The following is a 27946-nucleotide window of genomic DNA, read 5'->3' as shown; positions in this document are numbered from 1 at the left end:
AATCAAGAGAAGAGTGTTTCCATATATGTTCCTTGCTGCTCTTTTTCCCAGGCCAGACTGATAGTTGAAGGGATTTCAGTTTTGGTTTTTTTGGTGTTTTTTTTTTGCCCTGAGTTCATAAGTTGCTGTTTTGAAACAACCTTATGCTTCAAGAGCTGGGACTCAGAACAAGCACTCTGAATCTGCATTACAGGGCAACTGGAAATATGGTCCTTATCTTGATGTTTGAACTTCAATTCTTTTTTGAAATATTGAAGATACTTAGCATTTTTCATCCAAAATGATCAAAACACGTCCTAGAGACAGAAAAGTGTCACTAGCCCCATTTTAGAGATGGGGGAACCTGAGGCACAGGTGGGGCCATGACTTGCCCCAAATGTGTCAGTGGCAAATCTAGGAAAAGAAACTGCATCTGCTAACTCCCAGTCTGTTATCCTAGCCAGTGGGGTCTCTGGTGCATCCCTTTTGAAGTTAGTGTTCAGGTTTTCTGAAACATTTTTTCCATTCCTAGGAGATTTCCCAGCTGTCTGTCTACATAGCTATCTCTCTGTGAGCCATACTTGCATCGTTCATATTACTGTAAAGAGCCCCTGGGGTGATATTTGTCCTCCCAACACCCCTGTAAGGCAGAGCAGTGCTATTATCACCATTTTTCAGATAGGGAATTGAGGCATGAAGAGACAAAGTGATTTGCCCAAGATCACTAGCAGAGCTGGACTAGAACCCAGCTTTATAGAGTCCCAGACTGGCAACCTAACTGCTAGACCATTCTTCTTCTCCTAAGTCTCTGTGAAGACTCTTCAGTAATTTATCCGCGTTTTCCTCCAGAGCAGACTAGAGAATACCATCAGCACTGTCTCACAACAGCTGTGAGATCTATCACCCTGCGATGTTAACTGTGACACACAATCTGTATTTTAACCTGCCTCTCCTCCGTAATTGTCTGCCTTGGCCTTGGCTAGCTCTGTGGCCAGGCATTCTAGGAAACGTCCAAACATCTTTTATGAAACTATAATGTCATCAGTCAGCTTTATGCTATTCAGTGCATTCTGCCCATTGAGAGATAAAATTCTAGCTTGCCAAGAAGAGGAACCAGTTGAAGTGAATGTAACCTCACTCCCATACACTGTGAACTAGTACTTAGACGGATTGAAGAGGATTTCTTCCACCACTTTTGTTTGCTTGCTGTATCTATCTATTTATAAAAGCATCCATCACCATCTGCTGCCAGAAGGGAATAATCGATGGTGTCCCTAGCCTCTGTTTGTCAGAGGGTAGTGATGAACAGCAGGAGAGAGATCACTTGATCATTACCTGTTAGGTTCACTCCCTCAGGGGCCTACACATCTAGCATCTCCCTCCAGTGCCCCTGTAATGTGAAGCCAAAGTCCTCTATTACCCAGAGACCAGATATAGTGACCATAGAAGTTGTCCCCTCCCAGCCAATATGCATCAACCCTGATCTGAAGAGAAGTCCACTGGGGTCAAAGGCCGTACAAAGACCTGGTCAGTCTCTCCCAGGTAGTCCTTGGACCTTGTGCTATTTGGAGCTGATTAGTTTGAGGCAGATACTAGGAAATGGACCGAGACCCGTCAACTAGTTTCTCACAGCCCTGGTCTGGATTTGATTTGTTAACCTAGAGGTGAAAGGTCGCTCACCCCACTGCCAAGCCAAGGAGAAAAGCTAAGACCCATGAGCGAGCCACATCCTTGTACTGGAACTCAGCAGATTCTGTCTGGGGTTCTTGGGCCAGATTCTCTACCAGTGTAATACTGGTACACAGGGCCGGCGCTACCATTTAGGCGACCTAGGCAATGGCCTAGGGCGCCAGAATTTTTTTGGGGGGGGGGGCTATTTTGCCGGGGGGGCGGCACGCGGGTCCGGTGGACCTACCACAGTCATGCCGGCGGACGGTCCGCTGCTGGAAAGGCTCCTGTGGAGCTTCCGCAGTCATTTCAGCGGACAGTGCGCTGGTCTAAAGGCTCCGGCGGACCTACTGCAGTCATACATGTGGCAGGTCCACCGGAGCCTTTAGACCAGCGGACCGCCCGCTGGCATCACTGCGGCAGCTCTACCGGAGCCTTTCCAGCCGCGGACCATCCGCTGGCATGATTGCAGTAGGTCCACCGGACCCGCGGGGGGGCGGCAAAATGGCCGTCCGCCTAGGGCGTCAGAAACCCTGGCGCTGCTCCCGCTGGTACAGTTATTGTAGCTTTGAGCTGTGCTGACTTGTATCCAGAGAGGATTTGGCCTGTTGTTATTTTTAATACAGCACTGCAGGCCCAGCCTGCATTCTTGATGTGTTTGTGTGATACTTGGCTGTAACAGGTTTAAAATATGAGTTAACTCAGTTAGGGATTAATGGGAACCATATGAGGGGGCTGGATAGCTTGGCTGTTTTGTTTGTTTGAAACCTCTCAGCACCTGATTATATCAGGCAAGATGCTTATTTTAAAGATAAGATTAAACCAGCAGTTCCTAAAACCTTAGATCGGCTGAAATGGAACTCAAAACAAGATGGACAAAACTCACTGAGATCATTAAAGCCATGGAGCTAATAGATTTCAGTTTATATTTTATTGGGATTATACACAGAATCATAGAAATACAGGGCTGGAAGGGACCTTGAGAGGTCATCAAGTCCAGACCCCTGTTCCGAGGCAGGACCAAGTAAGCCTAGACCATCCCTGACAGGAGTTTGTCCAACCTGTTTTTAAAAACCTCCAATTATGGAGATTCCACCACCTCCCTTGGAAACCTGTTCCAGAGCTTAATCACCCTTAGAGCTAGAAAGGTTTTCCTAATATCTAACCTAAATCATCTTTGCTGCAAATTAAGCCCATTACTTATTGGCAAAGGATGATGATGAGGAGAGGTGAGAGAATCAATTTGTAATGTTCATAGTTACAAGATGAACAATAAAAAGAAAGAGAAAAAGTTGTGAGTGCTGAAGTTGTGAGTGACTGGCTGAGCTGGCCTGCGATCAGCTGTACATCCACCAGCAGGATTTTTCTGCAGATGGCAGGAACTCTTAGAAACACTTTTCACTAAAAGGGTGTCATAAGGAGGAGGGAGATAACTTGTTCATCTTAGCCTCTAAGGATAGAACAAGAAGCAATGGGCTTAAACTGCAGTAAGGGAGGTTTAGGTTGGACATTAGGAAAAAGTTCCTAACTGTCAGGGTGGTTAAATACTGGAATAAATTGCCTAGGAAGGTTGTGGAATCTCCATCTCTGGAGATATTTAAGAGTAGGTTAGATAAATGTCTATCAGGGATGGTCTAGACGGTATTTGGTCCTGCTATGAGGGCAGGGAACTGGACTCAATGACCTCTCGAGGTCCCTTCCAGTCCTAGAATCTATGAATTGTACGGGCTCAAATGGATTTATCCAGAGAGATTCTAATTACAATCTACCTGAATCACTTGTATTGCTAAAAGACTTCCATCTGTTCTTATGCTCCAGGATCGCCTGGATGTCCCAAACAAAATAATGGACTCATTGTACATGCACAAAACAAGAGACAGTCCCTGCACCAAAGAGTTTATAAGCTGACTAGCCAGACAAAGAGTGTGAGAGAAAATAGAGGTGAAGTGACTTGCCTAAGGTCACACAGCTGGTTAATAGCAGAGCCAGGGGTAGAACCTATGTCTTCTGATGATTAGGCAAGCACTTGGTCCACAAGACTGAATGGCTCCTTACCTTAATGCAGCAGAGTGAGCTAGCCATGGCAAGCTAAGGTAATAATTGGAGATATACCAATCTCCTAGAACTGGAAGGGACCTTGAAAGGTCATTGAGTCCAGCCCCCTGCCTTCACTAGCAGGACCAAGTTTTGCCCCAGATCCCTAAGTGGCCCCTTCAAGGATTGAACTCACAACGCTGGGTTTAGCAGGCCAATGCTCAAACCACTGAGCTATCCCTGCCCCCCACCCTCTAAATATATAGAGATATCCCTATCTCATAGGGATCCTGAAAGGTCATTGAGTCCAGCCCCCTGCCTTCACTAGCAGGACCACACACTGATTTTGCCCCACATCCTTAAGTGGCCTCCTCAAGGATTGAGCTCACAACCCTGGGTTTAGCAGGCTAATGGTCAGCTCACTGAGCCATCCCTTCTCTCATGGTGCGTCACCACTTACAAGGCAGGAGAAAATATCTCAGCGTAGAGACATGACATCCTGTTTCCATGGGTGCAGTTGGTGTCAGACGAGAGGTGAGAAATGACAGGAACAGGACCACATATGTATGTGCTGGATACCAGCAGGGAGTGAGGTTTATGGTCCGAACTGCACGGACCAGCATATCCACCAATTCCCCGTGCAGTTCCTCCTGACTTTCTTATTTTTACCTTCCACGAACTTCTTGTCTTCCCTCTTCCTCTGGCTGCCTCACACTGACTTACTCTCCTCAGCTCCGTGTGGCCTGGCCAGCATTAGTGCAAGAGCCTTATGCTCCACAGCTCCTGTTTTTCTAATCTGTGTCTGCCTGGTTGACTCACCATCTCACTTCAAGCCTTTACTGAATACTTGTCTCTCTTCCCCTGCCTAAGCCTCTTAATTGCCCTCTCTCTCTGCCATGGCAGTGTTGAACTCTATAACGGTATGAGCAAGCACCATAAAATGTAATGGAATCCAGGTTGTATGAACAATGCTATAGGAAATGCAGCTGCCTTTCTCAGGACAGATTACACGTGCATGGAGTTATGGTAATTAGCTTGGAGTAATGCACCACGTCAGAACAGGCTGTGGATAGAGTACTGGGCAGGGAATTTGAAGGTCTGGACTTGGCCACTGGTCTGCTGTGTGACTTTGGGCAATTCAGTTCCTCTCTCTCTCTGATTGTCTGTGTAAGCTCTGTAGGTCAGGGACTGTCTCATGCTCTGTGTTTGTTCAGTGTCTGTTAATAATAACAACAGTAGATATGGAGATGCTGTGATACAGCTCTATAGGACCATGATGGAAATGTAGCATTCTGGAGTTCTTAAAGCTTTCTTCTAAGGAATGATGCCTATTTAGAGCATGTGCTATCCTTCTGAGCCATCAGCTATTAGTGAAAGCAAATTCACTCAGTGGTAATACAATGCCTGCCAAGTTTCATTAGCAGCCTTTTTAAAGCATGTGTTGTCATTTAAAATAAAATCCCAAGCATGACAGATGAACCCACTGGAGAAAACAGATTCCATCCAGATCCTTTCACTCTAGCTACAAATCATGCAGAATGTGACATCACAGCTCTATACTTTACCCATTCCCCCTCCAAACATTCCCTAAATCACCTCGCAATGGCTTTGGGTTTCAGAAAGCGTGGCTTCCTATACAAAGCAGGAAAATTATAGCATGATTTCAGCATGGCTTTCATTACAGCATTAGCAAAACATTCATTTCTTACTGATGGGGTCTTTTAATAGGCAATTTCTCTAGCTCTGAGAACACACCAGTGTGTCTCTTTCTGCATTCCTACCTCCCCACAAATGGGTTTCAAGTCAAAAAAAGGATTTTTTTCTTGGAGGGCTACCCTAAGCAGTAGAGTGGGAGGGGAAAAAAATCAGCTAGGATAAACAAAGATCACTGGTAGATGGTGTGAAGATTTCCAAGGTATTTTCTTGACCTCCCTTTTTTTCTTTTTAATCTCCGCCTGGTGTCGAACGAATAGCAGAAGAGTTAAAAGGCTCAAGAAAGACCTGTCTTAAACACTTCCCAAAGAAGCATCTAGATTCCAGCACAGAGCAGATGTTGCTGGGGGGAGCCTGTTGCTTCAGGAGTCACTGCAGTGACTATTATTAGAATTTGAATTATGGCACTATACAATAGATGATCCCTGCCCCCCAAACAATCCAATTATTAAACAAAGAAACAGTGGGTCACATCAAGGTTGGATGATCCTTATGAAGATACACTTTAGGCAAGTGAAATAAATGAAGGCTCAAGCACTAAGGCCAAGATGAAAAGACATGATTAGTAGGGAGTTGAGACACAGTAAAGAGACCTGATTTTAAGAAAGTGGTGAGCTTTCAGGCCCCTTTGCATTGTGTCTCACTCAGAAAGAGAGGCACCCCAAATCATTTGAGAGTTATATACGCTCTTTGAGGGAGTGGTTGTTTTTTTCTGTTCTGTGTTTGTACAGCACCTAGCACAAAGGGGCCCTGATCCCTGACCAGGGCTCCTAGATGCCACTGCAATGCAAATAATAAACAGTAACAATCACTAGTTAGTTTTTAAAATCCTTGTCTTAGCCTTCATGCTGTCCCCATTCGCTCTGTCCTCCAGTTGTCTCTACAGAGTTAGCTTCTAATCCAAAGCTGGCCTGATGGTTATATGAAAGTAGTTCTACCTTTTTTTGGTGGCTCTGCTTGGGTCATTTTGCTCCTTTATGTTCCATCAAAACATCCATTCTGAGCTTCCTGTGAAGTGCAGTGTATGTCTGGAATTTTTTTCATCCTAAGGTTACAGATTGAAGACAGGGCTGGCTCAGTGTAAGGCAATTGGCAGAAGCTCGCCAAGGTCAGAAGCAGAAAGGAACAGTCTTCAAGTGGGGATCAGTTGGTTTTATAGGCTGTAAATATTCTTTGAGCCAGAGAAGTGTGAATTAAAGGTTAAAGAGTCGACTGCATGAGTTTAAGTGCTGGTGGAAGGTTCCTTATTGCATGAGGGCCTCTGTGCAGAGAACAGATTTGTGTGAGCTGCAGCAAGAAAGCTTCCCATACACACACTGCCCTGGAAATGTACCCCTCGGTTAAACAGTTGGTTGGTGTCCACCCATTGCCAGTGGCGGCTCCAGGCACCAGTGCTCCAAGCACGTGCTTGGCGTGGCAAGCCACGGGGGGCGCCCTGCTAGTGCCTGCAAGGGTGGCAGTCAGGCAGCCTTTAGTGGCATAACTGCAGGAGGTCCCCAGTCCTGTGGATTCGGCAGTAATTCGGTGTCGGGTATGCCGAATCCTTGGGACTGGGGACCTCCTGCAGGCAAGCCGCCGAAGGCAGCCTGCCTGCCGTGCTTGGGGCAGCACAAAAGCTAGAGCCGCCCTGCCCATTGTACCTTGTCTTCTCTACTCAGACGGCCAATAAGGACATTTTGAACCATTGCACTGATTCCTGTTTAGATTTGTAAGCTCGTAAGGTCAGGAAATCTGTATTATTATATGTGGATAGCGGATCTAGCACAATGGGGCCTTTAGGCAGGACTGTATGAAGAGAGAGTTCCTGATCTTAAAGAGCTTATGATCTATTCTAAATCAATGAAATGGAGGCTTAGAGAGGTGAAGTGACTTTCCCAATGACGCACAGCCGGTCCATGACAGAGCCAGGCACAGAATTCAAGTCTTTTGTCTCCCATCTAATGCCCTGACTACCTGATTATTCTACCACCAACGGCTCTTCCATGTATCTTGTGAACTGAGACAAGTCCCAAGCCACAAAGTCCAAAGATTGTTAATGTTTTGGCCTGTCTCTCCCTGCAGAGGAATACAGCCCCTTTTTCTGCAGCCTGAAAAGAGGAGCAGCATCGTTTCAAATGCATCTTGCACAGACAAACTGAATAGCAGATGAAAGGCATTTTTGTTTTGTTTCCCAATGCAGTTTTCCAGGAAGGAGTCAGATGACTAGAGTTATGCAAACCAAATGGATCATCTTTTGTTTTGGGCCGGGAGGGGGGGGGCAGGAAGGAGTTAGTTACTCATTTCTGCTGTGAAACAAAACATTCTCCAAACAAAACAATCCCTCCCCATAGCGAAACCTACCAGCTATGAGCTAGGGTAGGCCCTAGGGACTAGAAGACAGATAAACTTTCTAGAGGAGAGTAGATTTAATTTTGGGAGAAGAAATGGAGTGGAGAGGAGAGGAGAGAAACAAAATACTTGTGAAATATTCTCAGCAAAAAGCCTTGCAAAACAAAAGCAGCTTTTAGTGCTTTAAATGCTGGAGAGCGCATGTTCTTTGCCTTTTACCTTGGTGTTTTAGAAGAAGAAAGTGGCCTATCTGACTGACATGAGACCTCATTCTGCTGTCACATGCATTGATATGGTTCATTAACTTCACTAGAGTTACTCCTGATTTACACTGGTATAAGTGAGAATAGAATCAGGCTCCTAAGGGTGTTTATGGTCCCAGGGCCTGATTCTCCTCTGTCTTGCACCCGGTTACACCTGTGTGAGGTGGATGCGAAAGGTCACCTATAGATTGTATACCTCCTGCAGTCCAACTCTGATCTCCACTTGGCTTACACATGGCTTAAAGGGTCTGTAGCTAGTGTTGGGAAAACTTCTGATGCTGTAAAGCCAGCCTCTCTGCCAACCTCCTTCCAACCCACCCCCGCATCTTCCCAAAGCAAGAAGCTTGTCAATGTAGCTCCCTATACCCTGGCAATCCCCTTGGGGGTCTGGGCAGAGTAAGCGTGGCACCAAATTAGCACCTGGTGGGCACAGGTTCAGGGGAGAGTAACAGTGGCTTAAAACCAGCTCTCATCCGCTGAGCCTTGTGCACAAAATCCATATGCCAAGATCTGACCCATCACTGAAAATAATGGAGCTCATTGAAATTTTTCTTTCACAACTTATTTTTGATAAAAATGGAAATGTATGGGAAATGTCCAACTCTGGCAACATTTTTTAGTTTTTTGGTCAAACTCCCGTCCCCCCTCAAAAACCTCTAACACTTTATTTTGTTGTGGCAGAAAGCCTCCCAACCGCTCCCCCTGCTTTTTTTGAATGAAAACTTCTTAAGAAAAATTTCATGAAAACGAACTTTTTTTCCTCATTATTGTTGAAATTTTCCATGGGAATAAAAAGAAACATTTCCCAACTGGCTTTGGAAAATCCTCTTTCAAAATGTGCTATAGCAGGAAAACACATGAGGGTGTCAGATGTACTGGGAGGGTACCATGGAACAATACTGCAAAATAATATATATTTATCTTCAATAAGAAAAGCTGCCATAGAAATGTCATGGAGAGAATTCTCTTCTGCTGTTGTTTGCTTCCAGCCTCTGGAGGGTTTTATGTTGCTAGCTGCAAGGCCATAAAAACCCTGTGATCAGTATCTGCTTCACCTCCTCAGAACTTCATGGGGTTGCAGGAAAATATGCTGTACTGCCTCATTTCCCAGTGAGCCCTGCTGAGCTAACCACTGAGGAGAGGGCCATGGTTTCACAGAGGGTTGCTGTGGGTTGGCCTGCACTGGGGGAAACAACTCGAGTGTGACCAATGAAAGTTTAAAGGAGGTCAGAAGCTGCTGAAGAAAATCTTTGCTGGACATTTGCAGCACTCTGTTCAGCTTCAAAGTTTGCCTCTTTCTGATGCTCTTTGGGGCAGGGACTGTCTTTTGGTTCTGTGTTTTGTACAGCACCTAGCATGATGGGCGAAAAGAGCTGGGGGTCCTAGTCCATGACTAGGGCTCCTAGGAGCTCTGGTCATACAACTAACAAATACTGATGATCAGTTTGGAATTCCAGCTTGCTCAAGATTCCCTAAAAACAGAGGGCCAGATTTTCAAAATAGCTCAACTCCTACTTAGGATCCTACCTTTTTTTTTAGGGATGTTCCATACCTACCAGCTGCTGTTGCTTTTAGTGAGAGGTGAAGTGGCCTAGAGGATAAAGCGCTAGACTGGGACTCAGGAGCCCTGGATTCAGTTCCCAGCCCTGCTGGGTGACCTTGGATAAGTCTCTGGCCCGCTCTGTGCCTCAGTTTTCCCATCTGTAAGATGGGGATAATTATACTAACCTCCTTTGTAGTATATATTGAGATCTACTTATGAAAAGTGCTAGGTATTATTAATAGTTTATGGATGCAGAACAATTCTTAAAATCTGACCCCCAAGTGTTGTCCAGTTTGTTGTAAATTTTGAGTGACAAATTGCCATGATTGTGAAGCAACCAGCTATAGAGAGAGAGAGGTCCAGATTCTTCCTCATCATGTCCCCTCTATGCCAGGATAGGGGAGCTGGCATTGGAACTGTCTTTGTCAATTTATATGAGTTGGGAGTTCTCTTGCACTCGGGGATTCTCAGCTAGCCATTTAGGGCCAGATTCTGTCAGGCAGGGCAAAATGGCCAGAACAGGGGGAGAGAAGCTAGCCCATATTGTCCAGGCCTGAGCTGTGAAGACAATTTTTGTGTTCTAGCAATGAGAGCAGCATTCAGTCATGTAGGGTTCAGGCTATAGTGTCAGGTTGAATGAAATTTCCCATGAAATGGACATTTCCTTTTTCAGCCACTTCTAGTTATAAACAACCTCTTGTGATGCTGGAACTCAATATAGCAATAATGAACCCTTTATAAGCTATGTACAAGGATACCTTTAGTACACAGCACTTCTGGTTTGCTTTCTCCTTGAGGATCTCAAAGCACTTTACTACCCTGAATGAAGTCCCCAAAAAGATAAAGATTATTATCATTATACAGCTAGGGAAACTGAGGCATGGAGCATTTATAGAATTTGCCCAAAGTCAGACAGGTCCCAAACCAGAAAAATGTGGGTAACTTTATGCATGTAAGCTGTTCCATTGATCTCAGTGGAACTATTCATGTGCTTGAAGTTATTCATCTGCACAGCTGCTTTGCTAAGATATGGGTTGCAGTTACTTATTGGTAGAATCAGGAACAGAAGCTGGATCTCTCTACTTCCAGTGCTAGGCTTTAATGGTTATACTAGTGATATTACAGTGATGAACATGTTATGAATGCCTAGACAGATGCGTGCACATGCTGACTGTTTTTTCTCTTGATCCAGGAAATCAGTTCAGGTGAAATAGATTACCTGAACCTCATTCAAACCTTAGAATTATAGGGTCCTAGAATATCAGGGTTGGAAGAGACCTCAAGAGGCATCTAATCCAATCCCCTGCTCAAATCCTTAATCCTTTCTGAGGGTTGAAAAGTTAAAAATGTAGATTACCATTTCCAAAGAGTTCTAAGGGAGTTAGGAGTGTCAATGGGAGCTGGATGCTTAATTCCCATAAGGCTCCTTTGAAAATCCCAATCTAAATTCCCTTCATTGCAGTCTGACTACTAGATTTCCAGCCCTACTCCTTGTGTTTATATATAGGTTTGGCAGAATTTGATTTTTTTTAAATAATTTTGAGAGACATCTATTTTTAATCTTCCTTTTATGTGTATCTATTTACATTTTCACAGTTGCACAAGACTATGGACTTTAAGCAATTTTTTCCCAGTTTTTATCAACTTAAATTTTCACAGTGGAAAATTAATGGGGTTGTCACCTAGGAGAGTGTCAACCAATAATTATTTAATGACAGTTTGATGCTGATATTAAAAAAAAATAAGGTTTGATAACCATTAAAACACAAATTGTGAACAATGCATGTCAGACTGTACAAAATAAATATCTTTACATTAAACTCTAACAAGTTCTCAAGCACCATATTTCTCACTTTGTTTAACTCTACATTTTAGCTATTATCAATGGAAATATTTCCTCATCAGTTTGTATGTGTACAGCGAAACAGACATTTACTGGTGTTTACAGATAAAAATCGAATCCTTCAAAGCCTATTTATATGCCATGAGAGAGAATTAAGATGTAAAATTTACAGTAATCCTAACTTCTAAATGATGCATTACCAATCTCTTCACACATCAGACCACTTTCTCTCTTTCTTTCTCCAGATGAGAAACCTTTCGTAGTAGAAGATACCTATTTGCTCTGCCCAGCACCTGTATTACGAGAAGTTGGCATGTAAGTTTTTAGAGAGACCCTCCAGCATTTGAAATTGACTGATCCCATTTATTGCCTGAGGAAGAATAATTGATTTGCCTGCTTTTAATTAACACACATCCCTGTATTCGCTATTAAACTGGGCCATAGTTCCTCCCTAGCCCACAAATTCCACGCAGGAAAACTGAAGCGCAGTCTGTTGGTCATGTATGGACGTCAGGACTGACTAGATCATATCTTAATTGTAAAACAGTAGCCTTAGAAGCTCTCTCTGAAATTATCTCAATAGTGTAAAGCTAGACAGTGAGGTATTGAGCCTCCAATGCTCCTGTGACTCAAGATATGATCCAAACAAAGGGATTTTGTGAAAATCTGCTGATCTTTGGGAGTTGGGAGACAGTAAAAAAGGGGGAGAACTGGTCATAAGACAGAAGGGGCCAAGTCCTGCTGCCTTCTTCCATTTAGAAATCCAGATCCAGAGCCATTCAAGTCAATTGATTTGAAGTGGCATTGACTCAGTTATCATTGACTCTTCTCCCACTTATGTGAAGAAGGATGGCATGATTGGCTCAAAGCATGGGAGACAATGCTGAATTAGTTTGACTCTGACTGCCTATACTGCACAGCTCTAGAAGTTCTGCAGCGCATCATCATTCCTTGATTTTAAAAGACAACTTTATTAATGGACAGCAGTCACTGCATCTGCTCAGTTCTTCTGCACACTGTTATACTAAATGTTATACTACAATGAAGCATTGCAGCTGGAGCTGCAAGAAATCAGCCATCACCTGCAGACTCTGTGAATCTGGCCTGTTAATAGGTTTAAGAGCTCATACAATTTTTTTTTTAAATGTATGTTGCTTTTTGTGTCCCATTGCCTCTTCCCACCACCTCTCCCATCGTAACATCACCATAATGATAAGGCAGGCAGGTGCATTCCAAGCTTTCCACTGTATCCAAAGATTTTGTACTGCTGTCCATCACCAAAGTATCCGATCTCTTTTCACGTGCATTGGATTGGCAACAGCAAGGTACCTAGTAGAGTTCATGGAATCATTCCTTCCTCTTCCTTTTGGGTTATAGGAATTCTGCTTGAGGAAGGCATTTCTGTTTTTCATTTTGTGTGGGAAGCAAGCAGAGCGGTGCTGATGATGTAAATGCCATTCTGGTTATGATGGAAATGCGATATGGTAGTAAGAGAGTTTTTTGCAACTTTCCCTAAAGACAGGCAGATTCTAGATTAGTCTAGTCTCCTCTGGAAATTCACTCCATAGTAGGAACCCTTCACTAGACAATGCTTTGTCCCCAGTTCTCATGTCCCTTGTTTTGGGCTTTGCACTCTGTACTCCGTGGTGCTTAACATATTTGTGATTTCATCTCGTCCGATGAACTGAGCTCTATTCACATGAGAGTGTTGGTGTGTTTTATTCCCAATTGGAATAGAAAGTACAGAGCTTGAGGAAGATAATGTAATTTTAAATCCTGTGTCAGTTAGTAGAGGGAAAACAGTTCTTTATATGGGAGTGGGGAATACCCTGTTGTTATTCCTGGAGAGGGAGTTTGTATGTATGTTCTGACCCTAATAAACAGAACAGACAATTGTTACCCCAAAAGTACAGACATTTAATGACTAGTGAGATTAAGGAGCACAAGGCAGACTTGTAAGTAGCAGGTAAGATCTAGGGCAAACCTGAAAGCAGATAGTGGAGATACCAGATAATACAGCCAGTTAAGGAAAATATAGAGCAGCTCTGAAGCTGCTTTAAATTGTGCTAAGGCTAGGTTGGGCCTAGAACTAAGGGAATGAAGAGGAAGCATTTTGCTCCCTTCTTTTCTCAGCGGTGTCAATTTTTTCTCCATATAATACATTGGACAGTTGGCTGAGTGCATTACAATATGGCAGTATAGGGCAGTGAGGATGAGGGGAATTAGCCTATGTTTGAAACCTCAGGCACTGGCCAGAGCCTGATAACAGGATCCTAGATTCAAGGGGGGCATGTGTCTGATGCAGCATGGCAGATGGCTATCTTGATTTTGTTTTGTTTTTGCAGGGAGGCAGCTCTTCAAGTCAGCATGAATGACGGCCTCAGTTTCATCTCAAGCTCTGTCATCATCTCCAGCACACACTGTGTAAGTTTCAACTTTTGTGCATAAAATGATTCAGTAGCAAAATGGTTCTAAACCATATCTAAGCTGTACTAGTAGTGGTGCTTGGGTGAGTGGTATGCTAAGGAGCCCCCTCTATGCCTTAATGGTGAGTTCTTATGCACAGCCCTCGTGCACTACCGTTCCCCATGTGGTGTGCACCTTAATATGGGTTTGGAGCAAGCAGGTTGTGCTCTATCTTAGATAGAGCATGTATGGGAGACGAGGAAGTGGTTTTGTGATATAGCAGAGGTGTCAGGGCCTGGTTCTCCACTGCTTTGCTCCTTGCAGGGTGAGTGTAAATTGCACCAGCTGATCAGACATGTCCACTCACACTGGTGGTAGCTGTTTAAACCCACTTTGTATAGATGTAAATGATGGCACAAGTTGCAAGGCAGTGACAATCAGACTCATTGTCTATAAATCAATATCCCCCCAGAAGTTTGGGGAGCTCTGCAGAAGTGCAGAGCCTGCACTGACCCCATGTCCTCCTTTGCTAGCAATGCTTGAGTTACTTGTTCTCATAAGCCTCTTGCAGCAGCCTGAGCAAAGGAAAGCATCTTCTTACAGTTAGTAACACCATTGTCTTGATGGGGATTTTACTTCTGCTAAAGTGTGACCATTGGGAAGGGAGGCCTCATGGTAGTAAGGATAAAGGAGATTTGGGAGGAATTTACTTTGTGCTCATGAAAACAGAAAATATTGGGACTCTCATGAGAAGGTGGGAATTCTGACTGAATAGGATGTGTAGGATTGGGATCCATGTACATAGCATGTGAGATTCATAAGTTTGGTCAAGCCTTTTGACTGACCTGTGTGGGATTAAGCTAGTAAAAAGGGGGTTCTGTTATATACTATTGCTTTGAAATAAGCAGTTTTATTAAGGTAAGGCCACAGTTATAGGGCACAATCCTACAAGGTGCTGAGTGCCTCCTGCATGATTCTAAGCACTTTAGGTTACCAGTGAAACCTGTGGGAGTTGAGACCCTCAGCATCTAGCAAAAGATATTCAGAATCTTTTGGGGTCTAGCCCTGGATCTCCAAGCATCACTAATTGACACCCATATTGATGCCATTTAAAACTTGGTTCTTCAAGCAATGATGTGTTTACATCTGGCTTTCTTCACAAAGAGGAACTTCATCTCTGTTCAGAGAGACCAGGATAAAGCCTATGTCCTACTTATGCCTTGTGCTGGCCCTCTGCACTGTCATAAATTTCATACGAAGGACCAATTCTTGCAGTCAATATTCAGGCAAAACTTCTCTGGGAGTCTTGGCTGAGAAAGGACTGCAGGATTTGACCTGAAGGCTTTTATGGCAGGTCTCTTTGCCTCCCCCCTTCAAATCCGCCAAACAAAATTGCATCATGTTTCTATATGGAGCTAGTGAAAGGCCAAGTTATGTAATATCCACATATCAAGACTATTCAGTTGTGATCCATGAACACTGATGCACAGGCTTTGAGGGAAAATTTCTCCTGTACTATTTCATCTGTCGCAACAATGACAAGATTGTCTAGAGACACCAGCATTGTCTACACGATTAACATGTCAGTTTTCAGAGCTGAGATGAAGGCTTATTTCTCTGCAGTTGACAAGGGCATCTTTATGCTTTGAGAGAAGGGCTTTTATTTCAGCTGGATTTGATATTTCAATTCAAGTTCTCTTTGTTGCCATGGTGAAAGTGTGTGTGTGTGTGAGAGAGAGAGAGAACTATGAACAATTTTTCTGCTTTGCCTTTTGAAGCACGATATGGATATGATCAACACAGACAGCAAAATGCAGCTGTTTGACATCTGCAACATGCCATTGGGGCAGATACTCAGTCGGTGTAAATTGTCTTCGCTCCAACAGCACTGTGACAATTTACACCAAAGGAAGATTGGTCCTATTGACTCCAATGGAGCAGCTCACTTGACGCTGTTATTTCATTCATTTCCAAGAAGGGAATGGACACTTGTTCTCACTTGCAACACTTAGGATAAAAGCAATGAGCTGTTGCTTTAGTGCAGTCCCTGTCAAATGATGCTTCATGCAAGAAGCATGAGAACATGTAAAACACAAGATTTGTAGGATTCAACATTCTAATTAAAAAAAATCTTCCTTTGTATTTCTGGTTTTCCACATGTTCTGTATTGGGAGGCTACTCAGCCAACACATTCAGAGTAAAGTAAAAATTAGCAGATTCAGTATGTCTAGATATCAAGAGGTAAACACAAATTATTTAAATCTGCTTGCTCGTTCTATAAATGTGTGTATAGCAGTATAGATTTCAGAGACTCATAGCTGGAGAGACAGATATGGCACTGCACAAGTGTATAGTACAATATATTTTTGTATCTCTGCCTGTTCTAAGTGACCCAAATTTGATCCTAATTATGGAGCTTACATCACTTGGATAGAACTCACTGTAGCGACCTTTTCACTGATACTTCCCCTAATATTTTTGTGGGAGTTATTTCTAGGCAATAGGCTGCGTAATGCTGCTCATTTCACCTACACTGGGTGCATAGAAAATGTTTCCTCCAATTTGAAAGCTTTTGTTGGTTCTGGCAGTGACAGTTGGTTCATTCCCGGTGACAGCCACCTTTTCAAAAATACCTGCTAATCTTCAGTACCTCTGAGTTTGAGTATCCAACCTGTGAAACCATAAGCCTGTTTTCCAAAAATGCTGAGCAACCTCACCCCCAATTCAGATCAATTCCAGCATTTCTGAAAATTTAGTTTGCATGTGGTGTGTCAAGCATGGCCTTCAAACTCAGTGACCTGCTCTGAAAATTTGGTTGTAAATGTCTCTTAAATTGTTTGGAAAGTTTATTTTGGAGAAGACAGGGTGATGAAACAGCAAGTGTGAAAAATCGGGATGGGTTGGGGGGTAATAGGAGCCTATATAAGAAAAAGCCCTAAATATCAGGACTGTCCCTATAAAATCGGGACATCTGGTCATCCTAGGAAAAGAGAGGGGTTTATTTATTGTCTGTGTTTAAATAGCACCCGCTGTAGACACAGTAACCGGGATCATTTCTCAGATTCTGATCTCTTTAAAGAAAGCTAAAATAGGGCTCCAGTCTTGCAAATGCTTACATACGTGCATAACTTCAGGCAATTGATGAATAGTTGCAGGAGCGGCTCTATGTTTTTTGCCACCCCAAGCACAGCAGTCAGGCAGCCTTCAGCGGCACATTTGTGGGCGATCCGCTGGTGACATGGGTTCTGCGGTGTTTCTGTGGGTGATCTGCCAGTCCCCCACCTTCGGCATACCCGCCGCCAAATTGCCGCCGAAGCTGCAGGACTGGCGGACCTCCAGCAGGCATGATGCAGAAGGCTTCCTGACTGCCACCTTCACAGTGACCGTCAGGCCACCCCCCGCAGCTTGCTGCCCCAGGCACACGCTTGCTGCGCTGGTGCCTGGAGCTCCCCCGAATAGTAGCACTGGCTTCAAGCTTGAAAGATAAGCACATGTGTGTTTGCAGAATTACACCAATGCCAGTAAATTTGGAAAGCTGCAGCAGGAGGTGACAGCACAGGGCAGAGAGAGCTTCTTTCCTCGCTTTGCAAACAAACCTTGGAGGGGAGGGAAGAGAATAGGTCTTTTGTAAAGACTGAAGTAAATCTTTCCTCCATGGCATATCAGTGAAGCTCTTTTCAGACGGCATGCAAACACTGCCCTAGATCTGGAACTATGTCCTGAATGTACCACAAATTCTTCCTGCCTGTGCATCTCCCACTCGGATCACATATAACAACAGCTCAGTGTTTGGCACTTGTGCAAATGCCTTAACTCTCAGAACCATTGCTCACCAGAAGCTGGGGTTTGTTGGGCGAATGAGTCAGCAAGTAGAGGTTTCATTCAGAAAGTGGTGCCCACATCTGTGTTTCCATATTTCTTGAGGTTTGGGGACTGGCCTCCTACTCAGAAGATGAAAGTGGATGGCACCATGCTATGTGAAGCCTCTGAGGAGCCAGAATGTGTGTATGCTTCTTTAAAATATATATGTTTGCCCAAGTCTGGAGAATCAGCAAATGGAGTGTGGTGCACCTGTCCCATTTCCCAGTCCAGCGTGACTTGTGAGCTGCAAAGTTTGAAAGTCTATCAATAGCTCAAGAAGTCATAGTAACAATTCTTCTGGCTGGAGACGGGTTCTATCCAGGAGTTCAGATCCAGATTTCAAGCAGTCTGAAGGTCAGGAGTGTTTGAATGCCGGGAGCTTTGTTCTGTGCGGAACCTGGGATTGTTTGTAAACATGGAGTTGGGTTCAGATTTTCCTCCACCCACCTGAGTCCCATATTTGAGGCTGTATAGATCCAGGCCCAGCGTTAATTACTGAAAAATAAAGATCCAGTCAGTCACGCTAGAAGCATTATCTAGGGTTTCACAGGTGTCTACACTGCAGCCAGGAATGAGCTGTGGGTAGACACTCGCTTTAGTTTAGCTTGACCTAGTGTACTAAAAATAAGCTTGTGGACATTGCAGCTCTGGTGGAGGCTTGGGCTAGCTGCTGAATCCAAGCCAATCCAGCCTCATGGATTTGAACTCAGGTAGCTAGCCTGAGGCTCTTCTGGAGCCTCAAATGTCCACACTGCTATTTTTAGTGCACTACCTCCCATGATGCTAGCATGTGTCTGTCTACCCGGGCCAGGAGGCTTTCTGCCAGCTGCAGTGTAAGCATACCCCCAGAAAACAATTAGCATTAGCTCTCTTTCTAGCAAGTATTTGTCCAAAGAACTGGCCAACATCCAACTCCCATTAAAGCCAATGGAAAGACTCATCATTGGATCAGGCCCACAGCGACGAGAGGGGAAAAGCTTATTATGAAAGATTGGAATAACATATTATGACATAGCAAAATGACCTCTCAGCAGGGGGACACAAATGCCAGTTTGTAAAGGGCGTAAACATCAGAGAGGGGAGTGAATATCTGAGGCTGTTGCCAAGGGTATAAACTTTCAAAAGGAATATTTATATTCAGAAGCCTTTCCTATCAGTGACAGGTTTCAGTGGTAGCTGTGTTAGTCTGTATCAGCAAAAAAACAAAAACAAAACAACCCTCTAGCACCTTAGAGACTAACAAATTTATTTGAGTATAAGCTTTCATGGGCTAGAACCCACTTCATCAGATGTATATATGTATCACGATATCAGTGAGATTATTAGCTGTGAAGTAGCCTTCCAAACGAGGTGGTTAGGACATTTTAAATGTAGGCGTCAGAAAACCCTGGAAAATGGCATGTTAAGGAACAAACCTGCAAATAAAGGGACTGAATACTGTAATGGGCTTTGCTACTTCTTTCTTACATGATTCTACAACATAGCAACAAATTCTTACAACACATTCTCATGGTTTGGAGATCTTCAAGATAGACTCTATCATTTCCCCCATAACTCTTAGAAGAAAGATATTTCATACAAAACTATCTAAAGTCCATCAATGGATGGAAAGACATCTATATAAAACTCAGAGCTGATCTAATCCTTTTGAGAAATTAGACATTTTGATTTTAAAAAAGGAATATTTTTTCTTCTGAAATTTCCATTCCATTGTTTGACCAGCAATCAATCTCTCTCTCTCTCTCTCTCTCTCAAAGACATCAAGGGAAGTTATGGGTCGAACTTCATGGGAGTTCCCCTTAAAGTTACAGGTGTCTCAAAGGAACATGCTTTGGTTTAAATCTGCAATTCACATTTGGATGATTCCCTAATTATCTTTCAACAAGAAGTTCTCTTTCTCTCTCCCATGGAGTTCTGTGCTGTTTGAACAAAATAGCCAGGCACATCTCACTCCATTTGAATTGCATCCAGTCCTAAGGGGCCAATTTAAACTATCTCCCCATTGGGCAATGTCAGTCAGACACAACCCACTAATGTGGGATTTTCAGAGGGAGCTATGGGAGTTAGGCACCCACGTCCCATTGGCTTTGAATGGGAAGTGGGTGCCTAAGTCCCATAGGTTTTTTGGAAAATGCCAATTGATGGGCCCAATCCTCAGTTATGCTAATGTCCCTTTATACCATTTTAAGACCCTCTATGCTGCCACAGTGGTATAAAGAGGTATTATCAGGCCAGATTTCCCTGGGTGCTTCTAGAGCCCAACATTAAATGTGCTACTGTAACTGCTCTGTATTATATTGTTTCCTATGGGACTCATTCATCAAAGATACATTTCTTTTGTTGGAATATACACCACTAACACTTTTGTCAAAACTCATCATCCAGAGCATTAGCTCTGAATCTTTCAAAGAATCCAACCCATGACAGCCAAGGATTAACTGTTCTTAACATTTCATCGGTAATGCTACAACCCTTCTCAAAGAAGAGAAATGAACAGCTGCTAAGAGGAAAACTGACACTCACATAAACCTGCACTCCTAGCAACCAATTATCTAAAATATACAAGCATCATAAAATCTTCCTGACTCCTAAATCATTGATGCATTGATTAATGCCATCATCGGATCACTAACTGAATCTGTCAGCACCATCACTCTTGCCTGACAAGGTTTTATAACACTCCATTGCCTGAAATCCTGGGCCAGGTTCTCAGCTGGAGAAAACTGGTGCAGTTTCACTGATGTCAGTGGAACTAAGCTAATTTAACAGTTTAGGGTCTGCCTTCTGTGTCCATCATCTAAAGACTCCTAGAGGAGACAGATCTATCTATCTATCTGTCCCGCAGCCCTGCAGTCTCTCTAAATATATAACATTTTATCAAACAATGAGAATACTAGATCCAGGCTAAAGTTTTCAAAAGCATTTAATATCTAGGAGCCTAAGTCTCATTTTCAGCAGGGATTTGAGGCCAGATTTTCAAAGGTATTTTAACTCCTAAAGATGCAGATAGACTCCTAACTGCCGCTGATTCCAATGAGAGTTAGCAGTCTAACTTGTGTCGGCATTTTTAAAATCTTGCTCAGCGCCTTTCCCCATTTTTAGGCACTGAAAATCTGGCCCTTAGGGTTTAGATTCTCAAATATATTGGGGCACCTTACTCCTATTGATCTCAGCAGGAAGTGATTTAAATTGGAGTTAGGCACCTAAATGACCAGATCACGTTGTAAGTGACTCCTAGAGCTATGTCTGTGGATGTGACTCCCCTGCTAGTGTACATATACTTGCTCTAGCTCTTATCAAGCTAGCACAAGCATAAATGACTGTGTAGCCACAGTGACACTAGCAGTGACTGTGCAGGCATGGCTGAGCCACGCTGACTATATACTACTGCTTTCACGTGGGTTTGTACTTGGCACAGCTCAGTTGTGCCTCCACTATGGCCACATGGCTGTTTACATATGTGACAACTGGATGAGAGCTAGTGTGAGCCTGTGTGCACAAGCAGGGGAATCACACCCCTTACTCACAGTGTAGACATAGCCCTAGTGAGATATATATGAGTGTACATGTAACATGTATGGAACATTTCACTAGGCTGAGGTGCAATTCACTAGCTCTAATATTCTCACTAATTGATAAAAACATTTTGTTTTAAGTAACCACGATGTTTCATCTGATGGCTTTAAACACCTCATTCCAAATTACTATTATTTAATATTTGTACCACAGTAATACCCAAATCAGGATGAGAAGTCCTCTTTGTGCTAGGGGCTGTACAAAAGAAACAGTCCTTCCCCCAAAAGAGTTTGCAAAGTAAAGGCCAGATTGTGAATCCCTTACTCCCAACAGTCAACAACTACTCACACCAGTAGTTCCATTAAAGTAAATTGTGGGATTAAGTAACTGCTCATCACTGCATGTGTTCAGGGTTGACAGTCTAACCCTAATGAAAGACTAGACTCACTGAGTGGATGTAACAGACAAACAGAGGGACGAAGAAGGTAACTGCAATGAAACATAGGAATTAAAGACCTGTACAATTTGCAGGAATTGTGTTTCTAAATGTAAATAAACAGCAAATATCAGCTGTATCCATAAAACCTTTGGGCCCCTTGCCTAGCTATTATAACTGCATATGTTTAGGTTAATTTGCCTTGTTTTTGTTTGCATTGATTCTATTTTTTCACTCTTCCTTCAAGGGAAAAAAATGTAAACAATGCTTCCTTTTGGATTTTATCCGATTCTGTAAAGAAAACAGAAACCCTAACAGACTTAGCCTTAAAATATTTAATTCAAAAGAAAAAAAACACTTTTTTTAATATACTCAAACTCAGTTTTTGCAAGAGTGGAAAATTTTGACATTCCTAGGAAATGATGTTGAAAAATCCATGCCAAACCAATTTCTAGTGAGGTGCTGTCAGCACAGCCAAACCTCAGCAACCCTCTGGGCAACATATTCAGCATGATTGCACGGGAGCTAACAGAGATGCAGGGAGTTCTGTTTATTTGATTTGTTACATTATGTTAAAAAAGTCATAGATTTGTCGATTTTTAAGGCCAGAAGGGACCATTTGATCATCTGGTCCATCCTCCTATATAACACAGAATATAGCATTTCACCTGGTTACTCCTCTATGGATCCCAGTCACCTGTTTAACTAAAGCATATCTTCCAGAAAGGCATCCAGTCCTGATCTGAAGGCATCAAAAGATGGAGACTCCACCACTTCCCTTGGCTGGTTGTTCCAATGGATAATTATTGGCACTGTTACAAATTTGAGTCTTATTTTGAATTTATCTGGCTTCAACTTCCAGCCATTGGATCTTGTTATATCTTTCTCCTGTTATGTTTGCTCGCCAAAGTATTTACTGCCCATAACGTGTCATTAGAGTTCGAACTTGCTCCTGTTGAAGTCAATGGTAAAACTCCCATTGTGTTCCTTAGGAACAGGCACTTACAGTTGGATTTACCATTGCATATAGTCATTTGCATCAGTGCAAAATAGGGGTAAAATGCCACCATTCTGGTTTGATAGAGCTTTGCACTTGTGCATGGCAATAGTAAATTAGGCCCTTCATGAAGAAGTGTGATTCAGTGAGGCAGGGCCATCCCAAGAGGGATGCCAGGCCCAGGACAACCCCCCACTCCCACCCCTCCGGCCTGTAGGGAATAGATATGCCCCTGCAGAAATCCCCAGGTTAGCAGGAAGAGGATGATTGATGTGCTGTACGAATTTTATGTGAAAGAAACAAAGCTGAAGTCCTGAGTAAAAGGAACCTGAGCCAGACTCTGGGCATGGTGCCACTCCTTCCTAGCCTAGGGAGACAGGCTAGCAGTGTATGTGCTGTCTTGTAGCTCTGAATACAGTGATCATTGAAATAGAGGGCCAGATCCTTAGCTAGTGTAAACTGGTGCAGCTCCTCAGGCTCCCTCCAAGCACAGGCAGAATTTTATAAGCACATAGAGTCTAACATAAGCCATTCTTTGCATTTCTCCACCTGCAATGTGAAATCTGCTGCAACGTTTCAGGGAGTAGAAAACGAGGAAAACATTCTGAAGACGAGGAGTAAAAAGTGTCTGCGATGACTAGCTTGGTCCAATTCCAAGCCCTTTAGGAAGGCCCAAAATAGATCTAATTTGCAGCATTGAAGGATGGTGCTTGTTAAATACCTGTCAGTCCCAGATCAGTCACAGCTATATATATATATATTTTTAATCATGACAACAGAGAATTGTTATATTATAGAGCTGAAACAACCTCCAAAGCTGCAGGCTATGTGTGCAATCTCTGCACATGCATGTGCAAACAGGCACAGTAGAATCTTGACATAAGAACTGACGCCATTGATTCTGCCTCCCACGGTTCTCAAGAAATTGTACAAACTTACTCACTTATGTGTTGAGAGGGGATAATGTTGCAAAGTTTGAAGGATACTCAGGTCTGGATTTAGGTCTAGGCCTGCCCCCGCAGCAATAATCAGTACTTATCTAAGCCCCAGCTTGGAAACTGCTAGGTCAACAGAAGAATTCTTCCATCGACCTAGCTGCCACCTCTCGAGGGGATGGATTTACTACAGCAATAGAAAAAAACTCTTCTGTAGAGGGAGTAAGGATCTTCACTACAGCACCACATGTGGACCCTGCTCCTGTGCACTAAAAGTTCCCTACTATACAGAACATTCAGTGCATCCTAGCATGGTCCACATGGCCACAGAGCATATGTCAGGTTAGAGCACGGTAGATGCGCACCCCAATTTATTATTCACAATGTCTCTGTGTAGACAAGTCCCAGGGCTGGTGCAAGAATGTTTCGTGTCCTAGGCGAAACTTCCACCTTGCGCCCTTCCTGCCCCGCACCCCTGCCCTGAGGCGCCCCCCCAGCGGCAGCTCCCCATTCCGCCCTGAGGCACCCCCCCACCGCAGCTCACCCCTGCTCCACGCACTAGCACCCCGAGCACGCCGTTGCTGCTTCACTTCTCCCGCCTCCCAGGTGTGCAGCACCTAAGCTGATTAGCACTGCAAGCCTGAGAGGCAGGAGAAGTGAAGTGGCCACGGCGTGCTCAGGGAAGAGGCGGGGCAAGGCAGAGCTGGGGCAGGGAGTTCCCCTGCATGTCACCCCCCTCCCCTTACTTGCTGCAGGCGGCCCTCCCCGCTTTCCCCTGCCCCAGCTCCCTCTTCCTAAATGCTGGCAGCGACTGAGGCGGCCGAAGATCCGGCTGCCACAATCGCTGCCGAAGAAAATGGAGCGTCCCAAATGTCAGCGCCCTAGGCAACTACCTAGGTCGCCTAAATGGTTGCACCAGCCCTGACAAGTCTTTAGTGACTTGCCGAAAGTCAGACAGACCTTGATGCAGGACTGCACTTAAGCATGTGCTGAAGTCCATCTTTATACATTAAAGCGAAGTCCCATTGACCACAATGAGACTTAAAATATGCTTAAAGTTTAAGCATTTTAAGCACTCTTCCTGAATAGAAACACTTTCCTGAATGAAGACCTAAGGCAGTGACAGAACCAAAAATGTGAGGACAAAATTTTCTAAAGTGGCTAAATCTCATTTTCAGAAGTGAGTAAAATGGGACAAAGGCTCCTACGTCACTTAGGAAATTTTATTCCCATGCTTTGCTTAAAGTCCACTAGAACTCTCTGTCTCTCAGAAGAAATGATGATAATATATCCAGTTCTTAATATAGCATAGATAAGCATGGCTTACTGAGTAAAACATTTAAAAAATGAAAAAAAAAGATTTTTTTCCAAAGAGAAGCATTTACAGTCAAGGGACTGTGAGTGTTTCCATAATAAAGTATGTTTTTGGAAAAATGTAATAACCTAGAAACAAAACAAAAAAAGACATGATTTGGACTGTACAAAGTCTACATTAAAAAAATAAAATTGGCTTAAATTGGGTATTTCCAAGCCTGAGATGTGAAATAATATGCAGGAGGTCAGTGGTTTAAGATGTTATTTTTCCTTCTTACATCTTAATCGCAGAATGGATTTTCAAAAGCAATTCTTACAGACAGAGAAGTTAGTTATATACATGAAGCCCCTTTTAATGCTTTGTGCTAGGTATCAGGTAGTCCAGAATTTGACTAGAGATGCACATATCCATTAGCAAAATAAATCAAGTTGCAAATGTGTGACTGATGAGGATGTGGGAGTGAGGAAGAACCCAGCTTTACTTTCAGATCTCATGGGGAGGGATGATCCTTGGCTAAAAAAGATTCAGTTGTCATTTGATCATATTCTTCTGGAGTCAGTAAGAGACATTTATCTAGAATTCCACAGGTTGCCTTTGCAAAGTCAAGTCTCTCTTTAGCACAGGGAGAAATCAGATGTAAGGAAAAGCTGTAGGCCAAATTCTCTAGTGGGGTTAAGTGGGAGCTGTGTTTCATGTGGAATTCCAGTACTTTCTCTTCTGGGCTGACACAAGAAGTGCAGCAGTACATAACAATAAAGCAAAGGGAAGGTTTTAGCCCCAGTAGATGTTTTGGTTCAAGCTCTGAGTGAAGATTGATTCAGGTCTATCTGTATTTTATCTGAACCATTGCTGACACTCTGAGCAGCACTCTTTATCTTACTCTATGTCAGATCCGCTGGTGTCCCAGCAATATAGGGGCCCAAGCTACAAAAGTGAGATCTGAACTTCTACAAAGTTAGAGAGAGAGAGAGAGAGATTGAGTTCAGAGCTGATACATTATTTAAGTTTGGCCCTTATTAGAGTTAGCAGTGAGCTGTGAAATCTGGATCCAAACTTTCCGAAGGTTCAGAGCTCTTTGAATCTCTTTAGCTCTAATTCAGGATTACATAATTTGTAATAATAGGTTAGAACTTGAGTTTCAAGCGATTTCCCTCTAAATCTCATTACTGTGATTTTAAATTAAATATCCCATTCCCTCAATATTACTCTGTCACAGATTGTTTTTGTTGTGTCTAAATATCTTATTGCTGTTCCGATATTTGAGGGCTGAAGTCTATAACAGGAAACCTGGCTGGTCCATGCCACACACCTGTGAGATCATTAAACCTAAGAGCAGAATTCCATCTGCCAGCAATGGAAAATCAGCGTATCCTGCAGAGGGGCCAGGAATATTGTATCCAGTGCTTACCAGGTTATAAAGTGAGCCTGACCTAACTAATTAGCCAACACTTACCCTTAGTTGGTTAGAAAGAGAGCACACTCTGGCAGATTGCAGGGTTGGGCTGAGCAGAGGGAAGTGATGGCAGAATCTGGCTGGGAAAAATGAGATATTTCAAGAGGGCCTGTATTCTGTTCCTATTCCCGCATCCTCCAGGTGTGCCCAGAGCAGGACCAAAGAACCAAATGCAGCTGGCAAAGTCCAGAGTCAGGAAAGGTCTAGGTCTGCTTGGTCCTGCTTCAGTGTAAGAAGATGGGCTAGCTGATGTCTCAGGGTCCCTTCCAGGCCTACGTTTCTGTGATTCTATAAAGCATGGGCAGCCACCAACCTCTCCCTGTAGCTTCAGGGTACAGAGAGGCTTTTATCACTGGTGAAGTCAGCCCATATATCCATCTCAGCTCCTCTATCAAATGCAATACAAACCCAAGGGCATTTTCATAGATCATCAAACCAGGAGTGTCCGCTGTGGTCATCTAGTCTTACCTCTTGCATAACACAGGCCATAGGATTTCCCTGAATTAATTCCTGTTTGAACTAGAGCAGAGCTTTCAGAAAAATGTCCCATCTTGATTCAAAAATTGCCAGTGATGGAGAATCCACCACAACCCTTGGCAAATTGTTCCAATGGTTAATTATCTTCACTGTTAAAAATGTATGCCTTATTCCCAGTCTGATTTTATTAAGTTATGGAACACAGATGAAACCCTTTGGTTCCCAATATGCTGTTACTGCAGTGCTAGGTCTTGCAATATTCAGGTACCCCTGTTCTAATATATGAGAGAGCATTGGGGCTGCTGTGGGGGAGGGAGATTCTGCCTTTTTAAATATTAAGCTTGTACCCAATTTTCTCAGACCAAACCCATATTTCTTGTTTTCCTTTCAAGGCTCTGCTAGTGCAAGCCAAAGCTGAGAATGAATGTGTTTTTGCTGGTGATGACAAGCATTAGAAAGTTGGCTTTTTTTCAGTAACAAAGGGAAATTACTGCGTAAAGCGGCGGGGGGTGTGTGTGGACAAAGAGCTAAGTTTTGCCCCCACTTACTATCATGCAACCCCATTCAAGTTGAGTAGCTGTGGTATGGGTTTAAATGAAGGTGGCATTTGGCCCAGACTGCATGGCCATTGGCAGCTACCCCATCAGAAAAGGGAATGGCTGGCATGAGCACATCATTAAAGTCCCAGAGACAGTGGGCTGTTTATACACTTAGTTTTGAGACAAGATGCCAAGATCTCCAGTATGACAAGGCTCGGCTGGCTGGAAATATTTGATGAATTTGTTTGTCTTGGAGGTTTTTTTAAAGTTGCCTTTTGTAAACTTTCACCTTTTAAAAAAAGGAAGCATTGTTTTTCTTTGATTTGAAAACTTCCTGTCCCCGTGTAGAGAGCAGGGGAAAGAATCCTTCACATCTTCATGAATGATTCTAAAATGATTGCTAGTGCATTACCTGAAGCAAAAAGAAACACAGGGACAAAAACGGCCAACATGGGTGAACTTTAGTGTTGGGGAAAGGTGCCAAATATACAGCCCTGAGACTTCAGTCCTCTGTATAGACAAAGAACAGGATAGAAGGAGCAGGGGTAAAGGGAAGGGATGACCTTGTGGTTTGAGCACTAGACTGGGACTCAGGAGATCAGAGGTCAATCCCAGTTGTGCCACAGTTCCCTTGGACCTT

General features: G+C 43.4%; 1 protein-coding gene across 2 annotated transcripts in view; it reads left to right on the top strand.

The window, feature by feature from the left end:
• The window catches only part of ANTXR1 (ANTXR cell adhesion molecule 1), a 194068-nt gene that overhangs the window by 54793 nt on the left and 111329 nt on the right, over positions 1-27946 (top strand). For both annotated transcript variants that reach the window (XM_030551979.1, XM_030551980.1), the window contains exons 11-12: positions 11617-11686; positions 13717-13795. In XM_030551979.1, coding sequence (XP_030407839.1) covers positions 11617-11686; positions 13717-13795 — 149 coding nt within the window. The remainder of the gene's footprint in view (positions 1-11616; positions 11687-13716; positions 13796-27946) is intronic.

Source organism: Gopherus evgoodei, chromosome 2 (genome assembly GCF_007399415.2).
Source record: "Gopherus evgoodei ecotype Sinaloan lineage chromosome 2, rGopEvg1_v1.p, whole genome shotgun sequence".
NCBI lineage: Eukaryota > Metazoa > Chordata > Testudines > Testudinidae > Gopherus > Gopherus evgoodei.
This window is presented reverse-complemented; position numbering and strand designations above follow the sequence as displayed.